The sequence below is a fragment of the Rosa rugosa genome, chromosome 1 (assembly GCF_958449725.1).
Source record: "Rosa rugosa chromosome 1, drRosRugo1.1, whole genome shotgun sequence".
Classification (NCBI taxonomy): Eukaryota; Viridiplantae; Streptophyta; class Magnoliopsida; order Rosales; family Rosaceae; genus Rosa; species Rosa rugosa.
This window is the reverse complement of record NC_084820.1, coordinates 7,968,222-7,981,607: the sequence shown is the minus strand read 5'-3', so window position 1 is coordinate 7,981,607 and position 13,386 is coordinate 7,968,222. Positions and strand designations below refer to the sequence as shown.

At 35.9% G+C, this 13,386-nt stretch overlaps 2 protein-coding genes across 2 annotated transcripts; one reads left to right on the top strand and one right to left on the bottom strand.

Moving 5' to 3' along the window:
* Positions 1 to 267: 267 nt before the first annotated feature.
* LOC133727133 (beta-galactosidase-like) lies at positions 268 to 3,851 on the bottom strand. The gene is made up of 15 exons (XM_062154760.1): positions 3,643 to 3,851; positions 3,486 to 3,552; positions 3,310 to 3,402; positions 3,067 to 3,210; positions 2,887 to 2,975; positions 2,697 to 2,802; positions 2,405 to 2,608; positions 2,160 to 2,321; positions 1,857 to 2,053; positions 1,668 to 1,771; positions 1,476 to 1,585; positions 1,146 to 1,373; positions 812 to 1,026; positions 454 to 727; positions 268 to 375 (listed from the first exon to the last, which is right to left on the bottom strand). Exons 1-15 carry the CDS (start codon positions 3,849 to 3,851, stop codon positions 268 to 270), a joined length of 2,310 nt encoding a protein of 769 aa, XP_062010744.1.
* A 7,621-nt stretch (positions 3,852 to 11,472) lies between these two features.
* On the top strand, positions 11,473 to 13,140 carry LOC133714318 (FCS-Like Zinc finger 13-like). Its single transcript, XM_062140420.1, has 2 exons — positions 11,473 to 12,155; positions 12,279 to 13,140. Exons 1-2 carry the CDS (start codon positions 11,584 to 11,586, stop codon positions 12,442 to 12,444), a joined length of 738 nt encoding a protein of 245 aa, XP_061996404.1. The 5' UTR covers positions 11,473 to 11,583; the 3' UTR covers positions 12,445 to 13,140.
* Positions 13,141 to 13,386: the final 246 nt, after the last annotated feature.

Below are 13,386 nucleotides of genomic sequence, written 5' to 3'. Positions count from 1 at the left end.
TTGGGGAGCTTGGCGATAAGTCGGTTGTGTGCATGAATGTTTGAATCCAAATGCAGAACCATGAAACAAAACAAAAAAATAATTTTAAAACAAGTTTTTGATTGCCAAATCATATTACTACAAAATGGTCATCAACATTAATCAACTCCTAGATATACTGTTTGATCAAAAAAAAAAAATTCGTAGATATACTGACTAGTACCAAAAAAATCTCATACTAAAAGCACTAACAAAAGAACTTAATTTCGCTACTCTTGAAAAAAAACTCTAACAAACTGCTTCCACGGCCAGCCTCTTCACAATATCGCCACAATTTGTGGAACCGAACTTCTTTTCTGATACGTCAATTGAGCACGACTCTTTTCCAACACATTCCTACAATCATAAGGTAAAGATATATTAGCTACATGATAGCAAAAGAAAATAATAAAGAAAATGAGGAAAAATACTAACCTTTTGAAGGATGGACAAAGCAGTTGTGCCATCACAGGTGCCTTTCTTAAATGATCCACAAGTCCCTTCAGGTTTTCCAAAGCTAGCAAATTTGATTGCTGAAATGGGGCGACCTTGGCATGCCAATTCCAATGTATGATTGTCATATGCATTTGCACAAATAGTTCCAACTCTGATTGTCTGGAAATTCACATAAGATGGGTTGCCACCAAATTCCTCAAACAAGACCAATGTGTTCTCATCATCTTGCAAAAAGGATCGCGGAACATGATACCTTCAATGTAATTAAGAGTCAGTAAAACTGATGATAAAGTATTTCAACTGAATAAATTAACCAGCTAGAGAAAAATGTTGTTACCATCTTTGAGTAGGTTTGCCACAGTTGAAGACACACTTGTTATTGTCGTATGGACCACGGTAGTCACAAGCTTCAACACTACAACCATCCTCTGGAGCCAAGTAGCTTGGCCAATATCGCCCAATGCTATGCCCGTTCACCCAAGCATGCCCCTTACCCAACCCGTGTAAGTCCACGACGACTGGTTCAGTTCCTAGGGGAGCTTTGAAAGTTGTCTGAAAGACGCAAACGAAAATAGTTTATCACTTGGTTGCTTTTAGGTTTAGGCCAGGGTTTACAAAATAAGTGCCATGCATATGAAAAATTATACACATTGGAATTTAGGGTTCTGTACCTTATACCATGTCATCATCCGGTTTACTGGTAAACCTTCAACTGACCATTTATTTGCAAAACGAGAAGCAGAGCTAAAGAGCTCGTCTTTCAAGCCATGGAGTCCAACCTTGTATGACCATTTGTGTTCTGACAAATCCTTGATCACTGTTTCATCTCCACTTTGTCCAACCAATTGAACAGGACCAGTTACTCCAGTTTTGATGTCCTCAAATCCACCTCCATAATTCTAATCATAATTAAACAAGATGCATTAGTAAATATTTGGTAAATATTATTGTCAATCAATCACAATGTTTTTCTGAAAATACAAATATTAATTGGTACGAACCGGAAATCCAACAGTAGCACTGAGCAATGAAATTGTGTTCACTCCGGGAACCAACTTGATAGGTTTCTCGAAAACGTAGTTGAAGACGTTATAAGCAGCCCATTGAGAACCTATATAAGTTCATTAGAAAAGATTAGTAACAGGACTGAGTAAATTTCAAATACATTAATAGACAAAATTCTAGTGTCTTACCAACATGTTCTCCATTAACATAAGCATGAAGAATGTAACCAGTTTCATTTATCCTCAGTGTCATGTTCCCACTCAAAATTGGATCATCCTTACTGAGTTGAACACTGAAAAAGAAAATCTCAGATAAGTAAATTAAGTAGACTGGAACTCTGGAAGAATATCTTGATCATACTTTAGTCATTAGATTACCTTGTCATGTACCAAAGATAATCACTAGCATCATTTGCAGCCTCTTTTTGTTCCATAAGATGACTTGCCACAACTTCACCTTTTCCAAGAAGCTGGGTGTCATCCGTCTTCTCGGGCCTCCATGACCAATGAAGGGATTCAGGTTCATCCTCAGCCTTGTTGACACTTTTTACTTTCACTGTAGTTTGGGTGTTTACCTGCAAACAGTTAAACAAGAGCGTTAAAAAATGCAATACACACAAAAAAAAAAAAAGAGAGAAGAAGAAGCAATAATTTGAAAAAAGAAAAAGAAATTAGTTATACCTTAGCAGTGTTGTATGCTTCTTTTTTGCAATCAGGAAGAATACTAACAGACCAAGCAGGAATGGTGTATGTGTTTCCTTGGAAAGTGATTGTAGCATCTGAACTGCTATTTGCATTGCCAAAAATGCAGCTACTTGACTCATTTGTCGCAAACACAGTGGTCTGAAGAAAACATAGACAACATTAGTTAAATTGTATCGATTTAGAATTTTAATAAGTTGTGTGAAAATGATTTATCTACTTACCGAGACAGAGTTACCCAATTCTGTGGTGGTAATATTGCCATAGGTGAGAGTATATTCCATGGATTTCAAAACCTCATGAAGCTCTTTCAAATGCCCCCATTTTGGTTGACTCAGATGGCCATACTCATCAAGAGGGGCATCATAATCATACGAGGTGGTAATGTATGAAGCTGCTGTTCTACCAAAGTTTGTTCCACCATGATACTGAAAATACATATGCATATATGTTTATCAATAAATATTACCGAAAAAAAACAAATCGTGTAAAAATTTAAACTAATGTACTAATTACCATGTAATAGTTTTGAAATGTGCCTCCATATTGGAAAAACCTTGCTACTGCAAAGGCAACGTCCTCAGCAGTCCTAAGTGGGTCTAAACCACCCCAGCTCTTGAACCTAATATGCATACCAATTATTAAGGAAATTAACAATCAAACACCACATACTTAAATTCAGCAAAAATATATCACGTGTGCTTACCAGCCAGTCCAATTTTCAGTCCACATCTTAGGAGTGTTGGGGTTACTTGGCTTGAATGTGTCACAATACCAGCCATTACATGTGTTTATCTGATTACAAATAATGCAATTAATTAAACAATAGTAAAATACTAGTATACTAAATAAGTATGCATAATTAAAAAGAAAAAAGTGCGCATACCATTGATGCGGGAGCATCTTTTTGTTGACACATAATCCATGGAACTCCGATGTTTAGTGATTCAGCAAAGTTTGCAGACCAGTTAATGTATGCTTTTCCAGCATCTCCATAGTATGATTCCACATTCCCATATTCATTTTCAATCTAAGAAAATTTTCAATACATCACAATCTATTTGTGTAGAACAGAAGATAGATCGATAAAACCATGAGCTAGTACAATGATATATGTAAGCATATGTACCTGAGCAATAATGATAGGGCCTCCTTGAGATGCAAATAGTTTCTCTTTTTTCATCATATCCACGATCAATGTAGTGAAATTCTTCATCTCATTCTGCCAAAAAAAAAAATTAATGTTAAGTATGAAGGTTTAAGACTTTAAATTAAATTGAGTAAAGTGAAAGTGATTTCAATTACCATGAAAACATCGTTTGCTGTTCGAATATGACAGTTTGGCAGGTTATGGAGCCAAACAGGAAGTCCTCTGTTCCATCATTAGATATGAAGTCAGTCACATAGTGTTCATAATATATAAAAGTTAATTTGTAAAATATCACAAGGAAAATATACTAACCCATAATTCCATTCAGCACAAACATATGGACCAATCCGAAGAACAGCATAAAGTCCTTCATCTTGAATCGTTTTGATAAACCTAACCAGGTCAAGATTACCAGTAAAATCGTATTCACGACGAACTGGTTCATGCGCATTCCAGAAGACATAAGTCTCAATTGCATCGAGTCCACCTTCCTTTGACTTCCTAATCAAGTCTGGCCACATCTGCATTCGCACAACATCGCAATGAATAACTTGATGATCATGAAAAGACATCAAATAATGCAACCAAACACTAGGGTTTACTTACTTGTGGTGTACTTCGAGGATAATGTATGGAACCAGAATTCAAAATCCTTCGTTTGCCATCAATGGTGATGGCTCTGCCATCATAAGAAACGTCAGTAGCATTAGCAACGAGGCTGCAGAGGATCACAGAAAGACAGAAACAAAGAGAAAACGCAAAACTCTTGGGGAGTGCCATGAGTGAAGAGGGAGCACGAGTGAAGGGAATGATCAGGGTGTTCATCTATATATACGAGAACTAGCACCTGAGAAGTGTACTTGGGATCAAATAGAATACGTACCGAGTTGATAGGATAAAGAGTTATGAGATTACTCGAACTAGGATAGTGTTCTAGGAGTAATCAAATTACGTGAAAAAATCTAATAGAATCTTATCTAATTTTTTTAATCTAACATTGGATAATAGGGGTTTAGTATAAGTCAGGAATTCATCCTTAAAACTTTGGTAGAGTTTGGATTATTGACTCTATGCGTAAACGTGTTTAGTTCCAAATTTATCACCATTTAGGATAACTTTTAAGTTAATTTAGGGAGCCAAAAAGAGAAATTTTATTAACACATCCCTAAATACTTAATACACATTCTAATTTTTTTACATTTAAAATCAGATTATATGGGTAAATGAAATGACTGAAAAGACATTCATATTAGAAAATGAACTATAATTGGAATATGTTTAATAGCTTTTAATATTGTTATAAATTCAAGTTGAAATCTTTGTCATTACAAAATTCTTATGATCGTTCATATTGTTTCTTGATAATTAATAGAAAGAAAATAAAACCTAGTAGATATGGGCAATGATATGGGGTCTCAAATCCTAGGTGTCATGTCATGTAAGTAAAGAAAAATTTATTTTCAATTCCATATAATATATCTTGCCACATCATACTATTTCAACACCAACTTTACCCTTTTACATTTCCTTTTAGACGTTATGAGGTGAATCAATTACATTAATGAATTTAATTAGGTGACAAAAAAAAAATATCAGCTATTAATTATATATTAATTTAAGAGATATGTCTACAGATTCTTTGATCAATATTTTTCTTCATTTAATTAAATTCTTTCCTTTAATTTTTCTTCCCAAATGGCATTAATATATTGAATTAATTATGTGTCAAGATATAGACGTTAACTTTTCTTTCCAAATATTGATTAATTTCATCCACAAAAATATGACATTTTTTTTTTAGGAGACAAAAATATAGCATTAGTAAATTGAATTTGGGAAATACTTATGTCTAAATTAAGAGGTAAGAAAAAATTACACGTTAGCAGCCATTAATAAACATCTACAATCTAAATATAAGGGAAAGACAAACAAAAAATAATAAATTCAGATCTAATGTTTAAACCCTAGCTACATAAAGAGAAAACAATGAACAAAAGAATAAATACAATCATATGAATATGTATTTTTCACATTACATTTTCAAAATTTGCAAGAACCCAACAAAGGTTGAATTCATATACATGTGTTATACAAATCTATTAATCGAATGTACGTGCAAATCTACTGATTGAATTACATGAAATTTTTTCTACTCTTGATTGAAGAAAAAAAAAATTTAATCTAAGCATGAGTGTAATGAAAAAAAAATGAAAGAAAGCCAAATTTTTTTTTTTTTTAGAAGAAAGCCAAAATAATTTTTGATGCAGAAAACCAAAATAATTTAGAGTCATTAGATTTTGGAATGATAAGATGGTCTTTTTCTTAAGAATTACATGGCATGATTTGACAAATAGGTGATTTGTGTAGATTACATGGCATGACACCTAAGATTGAGGCCATAAATCTTAGGCCTCATTGAGGCCACAAATCATTTTCCTATGATATATATAAACCCTAATTGGAATCTTCTTCTACAAGCTTGACTACTAGCAATTTTGCATTACAAAATCCTTATGATTGTATATGTTGTTTCATGATAACTAATGGAGAGAAAATAATAACAATGTAGTTATAAACCTAGTTGGATCCTCTTCATGTGTTCTTGATTATTTTTCAACAATTTTGACTACTAGCAATTTTGAATAACAAAATTGTTAAGATTGTACAGGTCTTATTATTGAAAGAAAATTAAAATTATTATGAAGATTCTGATAATTAAATGCATTTAAATTCATTATGATATATATAGAATGTTGTGATTATGATAAAGTTTAGCATGATGATTTTCATATTGATTTATATATAGTGATTTTATATAGAATTTTGAGATTTGAGGATAATTTAGGTAGTTTGAGTGGTGTATTTAATAAAATGATAGAATAAGAAATCAAATGGATGGTGTATTAAGTATTTAGGAATGTGCGAATAAAATTTCCCAGCCAGAAAACGATTTTGGTGAGAATTCTAATAGAAGCTTATCTAATTTTTATCCAATTTTGGATAATTAGAGTTTTGGTATAATTAAGTCAAGTCAGGAATTCGTCATTAAAATTTTTGGGGCACATTGAAGCACGACACTACGTACTTAGTTACGACTTTACTTTCTTATTAAACTTCTATTCTCCGGCCTATAACACTTGTCTTAGCTCATCTGGACCGATGCAATTTCTACTGCTTGTTGTCCTTGTTGAATTAGGACTTGTTTTACTTGTCCCGGAGGCCACAGATGTAACCTTGTTCTCGTTGAATTAGGTTTTTCAATCGCTTCCTCCTTGAAAGTTCTCTGAAAATTTGTTTCTTTTTAGAGAAATCAAGAACTTTATTCAATGCTCTCTCGTCTCGTACCTCCAACACAAGTAAGTCTCTCCTCGAATTATTGGAACCCCAAATCAGAAACACATCGAGGCCTTTTCTTTTGCAACCAATGGCAGAGCTTGATCAATATATATATATATATATATATATATAGAGAGAGAGAGAGAGACACACACACACACACAAGAGGATTTCTCTTACTCTCCGAACAGAAAATCGGAGCAGCGGGTCTCTCTATCAAATCAATTATTTCATAGAAAGGTAAAAACTGGAACATCTTCGTACAATTTTATTTTACTTGTTGCAGAAGGAATAGTATACGTATTTAAAGGCTCGCCTTGGCAGTGCTATTCTATAGAGGCTTTTGGCTATTGGTCGATCTTGGTCCCGGTTTTTACAGCCGTAATGGTTCTCACGGCTCTTTGTTACTGGTGAATTCTTATTTTAACTTGTTGATCTTGAACCTAGGGAGGAGTACTACTGCCCAGCCATGTCTCGAACTTATGGTGAAGAAAATCGAAACAGATTCAATGACCTACCGCCAGAAGTTACTTCTGAAATACTTGGTTACCTTGATATTCAAGACCTCGCTCGAGCTAGTGCCTCGTGGAAAGAATTTAGTAAGTTGTTTTATCCACCATATAATTAAAGACTTTGCGTATAGGGCTTAACAAAGAAGATATGATCAAATTGTGACCATTTGTCAGACATTTTCTCAAGAATGCAGCTGCATTGGAGGAGTAACCATTTACCACTCCTCATGAGATTCGTCAGCCATCAGATGTTGCCGGAAAGTTATTCATAGATGATGAAAGAGCGCTGCTCAGCAAGGCTTATCCTGATAAAACCTACTCCGTATAAAATCTATCTCGGTTACGAACTGTGTGAGCATCTTTTCATAATCAAGAGTTGCACTAGATATAATCGAGAACCGTCACTAACCCAAAAAAAAAAACTGAAAACCATGATTTCTATAGAAATGTATTTGTCCCAAGTAATTATGAAAGAAAATTATTTCATTGATTATTCTCTTAAAAAAGAAGTGAATGCCGCTCCCTTTTTGACAAGAAACATCTCCCCTTTTATTGTTTAATGACAATTCTCTTTAATGTATAAAATAAAAACATCGTCATAACATATGCAAGCTATTAATTTTTAAATACTTGTGTTCTTCACATTTTGAAGAAAAAATGATCCGTAAAATAGCTAGATAAGCGCCCCTTGTTTCAAAGAGAGGAGGACAGGTATTCACATTTCATTTGATGGTGATAGGTGGATTGAAAGCTAACCAATGGTAAATCTTAGATTCCCTGGGGGAAAAATAGAGATGTCTCATATGTTACCTATAATATGTGGAAGTATTTAGGTGACGACAAATTTACTAAAACCTATTATTTAAGGAGACACATTAGTAGGCGATGATACGGATAGATGTAGACAATGTAAATTCGAACCAATCATAACTTTTGTAAAAGCCAAGAAATTTAGTAAACAAGAGAGTAATAGCCACAAGCCAAGTCTCCCTACAAAAACAAAAACTAAGGCTGTGTTTGGTTTGTAGAAAGGAAAGGAATCATTTTCCTTTCCATTGGGAAAGTAGTTCCTGAGGGGAGGAACCAATTTCCTCCTCTTTTTCCTTTCCTTTGGGAACCAGTTTCCCTTCCTTGGCTGTCCCAAATACAGGAAAGGAAACACTTTTCTTTCCCAATACCCAGATTTTGGGAAACAAACACAGCCTAAGATCATTTTCAAAACCCCCATTAAAGTAAAAGAGTAAAATGGAGGGTCAAAATCAGACACCTAGAAAACCCTAATTGAAAAAGCCCTAAATAATTGAAGTTTTTTTTGGTTTTCCCTAAATAATTGAAGTTGATACTTGATGGCTACGTCTACTCGTTTTCTAATTTCTATCTTAATTTTTTTAATATTTTTGTAATTTTGTTGCTTGTAAATTGAATAATTGGGAAAATGTTGTCACTGTCTTGACGCCTTCTCGCCCGCACTATATGATTCCCTTGGAGGAGGTCACTGTCTTTGGAGGGGACTCCTCCGCCTACAGCTACTGCACCTTCACGTGGGCTCTCATGGAAAACGACCAGTCCCGGATCGCCACGTGTGAGTTTATGGCCCCGTGTGGTTTATGGTTATTTGGACCTTTCCTTCGTAGATGAAATGATTGTTTGGGCCGACGGGTAACCAATGCAATAGCCAAATGACCAAAATGCCACTATTGGTACACTCTTAAAAAGGCAAAAGTAAAAGTGATGTTCTAGTATTATTACTCATCTAGTATTGAGAGATTCGTACATATGGAATTGCTCTTTGTCGATGGATTAGGTATGGGAAGTATTGAGAACAAAGTAAAATTATCAAAATCTGTCATCTCTTAATCCGTCTTTAGTGGAATCGCTTTTCCATGTTGAATACATAAAAATATATAATGAATAACAAGTTTGAATAGTGTATCCAAGCAACAAATTTAAAAGAACTACAATAACTTTCTTAACGTATTAATGTACAAATATTCCTCTCAAAAAGCAAAAAGTAAAAGTGATGTACTAGTATTACTCATGTAGTACAAGTGAACTTCCTCTGTTTTAAGAGATTAGTATAGATGGAACTTCTCTTCGGTTATGGATTAGTACTGAATTAGGTATGAGAAGTATAGAGAACAAGGTTTACAAAAAAATCCACTAAGATTGTTAAAATCCGTGAACTACTTATCTGTTTTTAATGGAATCGTCTTTCCAATTAATCATGTTGAAGTCATTATAGATAGAATAGAATCATTTACGTGTATCCGAGCAAAAATTTTAAAACAACCACAATTACCTTCTTAATGTATAAAATAGGGTGTATTAATGTCACTTTTTTTTTTTAATCGAAGGAGGTCAACCATTTATTGATAATAAAGATTACAGCAATACGATGTCAAAAAAAGACATCAATAAGGAAATAAAACAGTGCGAAAAGAAAATTACATAAGAAATATAAAAACTTAAAAATGCAAGAGCAGCAACGTAGAGATGCAGCGCTGATTTTACATTACGGATTGCAGCCGTGTAGTGAATTGAGTAGTCGGTGGTCTGACTACCCATGCAATTCCAACACACAAATCGACAAAAGTCAACTTGGCGACGGAATGAGGGCACTCTTCCACCTAAAAATCGAAGTCGGGCAAGGGTGTCAGAACATGGTCATATTAGCATACGATCTTTCACAAACAGATATCAAAGACTTGGGTCCCAAATCCAACACCAATAACGCATAGGAGCCCCAACCCAATTTAGCAAATGAGCAACAGTCCAACAAAAATAGTGGGACGCAGCCCAAGCCCAACTCCCTCCTGGATCCCATATCCGGATCCCTTTGCAAATCCCACCCAGATCCCAGATCCGGGTCCTTCTGACGCCGAGAGCAGACGAGCTGAGGCCTCCGACCACAAACCCATGGACCACCAGGCCGGCAACAACAACACCACAAAACCACGAACCCCTACAATCACCACCATGCAGATCCAAAACAAAACCAATGCCTGGATCCCTCATTCCCCAACACTCTCCCCAATGCGCCGCCGTCCAATTGAGTCCAATGACCGGAGGAACATACGCGCTCCATTGTCCCCCCTTCGGAATCCACATGATGTCCGTCGGAAACCAAAGAAAAGCACCACCGAAGGAAGCTGCCAAAGCCCAGTCCATGGATGGGATCTCCTTCGACAAACTTCCTTGAATTTGCAGACGGCAGCCACCGCCAAGCACCCCATCACCGCCACTTTGGGACGCGACGGAACATGCCGAAGCCCGTGAGAGGCTCCATGAGATGGAGCAGGTACATGAACGACGAGGGGACGCGGTTCCCAAACCCTAGCAGAGCTAGGTCAGGGTGCCTAGAGATACTAATGCCACTTAGTATTAATTGAAAAAAATAATAATAATAATTAGTGGTTCAATCACTTCAATCAATTATAAATATATAGTTACGTGAATTTTTAGAAGTACACCCATTTTTTTTAAAAAATTAATTATATTTTCCTCCTTTACGTCTTGAACTACTTTTTAAATCACTTAATATTAATCTAATACATACAACTTCGTACAACTTTTATCTTATTCGTGACTTTACTTACTTTCTTCCTTATCTCAATCATAAAAATGATATATCTGTTTAATTTAATGGAAAGCATCGTTTGAACTTTGAACACCATCATGGATTACAGGAATCCGTGTAAAAACCATAATCAACCCAACTTTAGAATAATGGAAATTACAAAAAAGGGAAGGATCATCATGCAAACATCTTAAAGGTGGGAATAAAGAAAAAAATTTGTACCACTTTGTCGCCTATAATGGGAATATCATCATGTAAGGGCATTATGGTCATTCAGAGTTGGTAACAACAACCCAAAGGCCTGCATCGTTTTCAGTGCCCCATAGGGGGGCCCCACACCCCTTACATTTCAGTGGGCTCTCATACCAGCTCTCTTTCTTTAGTGGTTTTATTAATAATTTATGTGCACCCGATCTCGCACACGTGCCCTCAATCCAATGGTGCTCCTGCCACAAAGGAATCTCAGGGCGGGCCCCAGGTGGACCCCCAGTAATCAGAAAAGGACATTTTTGCTGTTAAATAAGGCCTCTTGACAAGTGACCTTTATTTGGAATCAATTTCTATTAATTAAAAAATCCAAAGAGTAAATCAATGAATGAATCATTGAAGATTTTATTTTTTATTTTTCACAAAAAAAAAAAAAAAAAAACTGATTGAAGCTTGAAAACAATCATCACCCATATAATTCCAAACCAAACCATGGGCTAAGTCCACCCACTCCATCATATATTGGTGAGCCTAACATAGATTTTGTGCAAACCTTAATGAACACCACCCAACATTCCCCAACTCTTTCTTCTTCTTCTTCATAAACACCGAAGCTTTTTTATGTTGAAGTTGGGCAAGAAACCTCTCCCAATGATAGGAAAGCTGTCAGAAATGTTGGTTTCGGGCAACCGTGCCGGGTTTCTCGACGTGGGGTCGAGCCCTAGAGGACCACTAGACCTCAAGATGCAATCTCCTTCTCCGAGTCCTAGAGGGTTGAAGAGCTATGATGTTGGTGGTGTTGGCTTGGGCATAGTAGCTGCCTTGGAAAAGTCGAGTCACAATGGACGTGAGATTCTTGCAAAGTATTGTGTTTGTAGTCACAGTTCGAACCGCTCCGACCCGATTCCGGTTAACTCCGGTCAAAAATCCGATACAACGGGTCTTCATGAACTTGAGGAAGAAGACAGTGAGGAGAATTATACCTTTGTGACTTGCCATGGAAGAAACAAGTCCATCACCAAGGTCTACTATGATGGAGTTGTTCGTACTGACCACCATGTTAGTTTTGAACCCTGTCATGTTAACCATAACCATAAACAAAAACAAGCTCCTGTGTATCCCACGTCGGATTTTCTCAGCTCATGCCATTTGTGCAGCAAAAAGCTTCATGGCAAAGATATTTACATGTACAGGTACAACAACTTTTTTTTTTTGTTCATGTTTAATAGAGTATTAGATTGTTTTCTATAATATTGGTGCCCATGTTTTTGTTTCTTGCTGATCATGTGGTTACTTTGTGGGTTTTGGTTTTATAGGGGAGAGAAGGCATTTTGTAGCACAGAGTGTAGAGCAACACAGATCATGAGCGATGAGCGCAAAGAACAGTGCAGATCAGATGCCTCAAGAAGATCTGCAGATGTTTCGAGCTCGCCTTATTCGAGAGATCAGATCTTCTTCTCTACTGGTATTCTTGCAATTTAGGAGCAAACAAATGCAACAAAGGCAGCAGCAGAGTACATAGACGGCTAATAACTATCTATACAAAATATGAGATTTTATCAACTTGATCAGCTTTTATTTGACCCAACCGACACCCTGAGAACAAAAGAAAAATGGGAAAATTTTGATGTATCAGATCGACCTTACAAGAAGTGATGACAACCTTAACATTTTTGAATAAACTGGCAAAGTTTATACTTTGATTTCGGTTTCGGTTGGATTATTGAAGAAAACAAGGTTGAATGCTACTGTTTACTGTTTCAGGTAGCACCTATAAGAATTGAATTAGCTACATGTAGTAATCGAGAATTGTGATAATAATTTAGCAAATGCATGATCTGGTATTAAGCTATTAGGCTATTAGCAGCTGCTTGTGTAACATCATTCCTGTCATAGTGTGTGTCCAGAAGTATTTCTTTTCCATTTTTAGGAGATGTTGCATATGAGGTGAAGGTAAGCAAGTTACTTGTGAGGAAGGGAATGAAGCTTGTATTACAATTGAGTTTATACTCTGATTTCGGTTTCGGTTGGATGTATGGAGAAAGAAAAGACGGTAGCTACTGTTTGGTGTTTCATGTAGCACCTGAGATGATTGAATTAGATAGTCATCAAGAGCAGACTTACCCTTTCCAATTGGTGTTGTCTCCTAATAATGGAAAAGAAATATAGTTTCATCCATCTGTCTATCTAAACTAAAGTTCTTCACTGAAACTGACATCCATACTAAACACACAGCTCATTAGGCACAAGCAGCTGCGAAAATCTCCACAGATCAACCCCCAGTAAGTGGGCGGATTAGTGCTAAACGTACAAAAAAAAAAAATATATATATATATATATATATATATATATACAACCTTGCTCATGTGCGGATATCCGCACCTAAGCAAAACGTACGGATTTTTCATTTTGACCCACACCCAC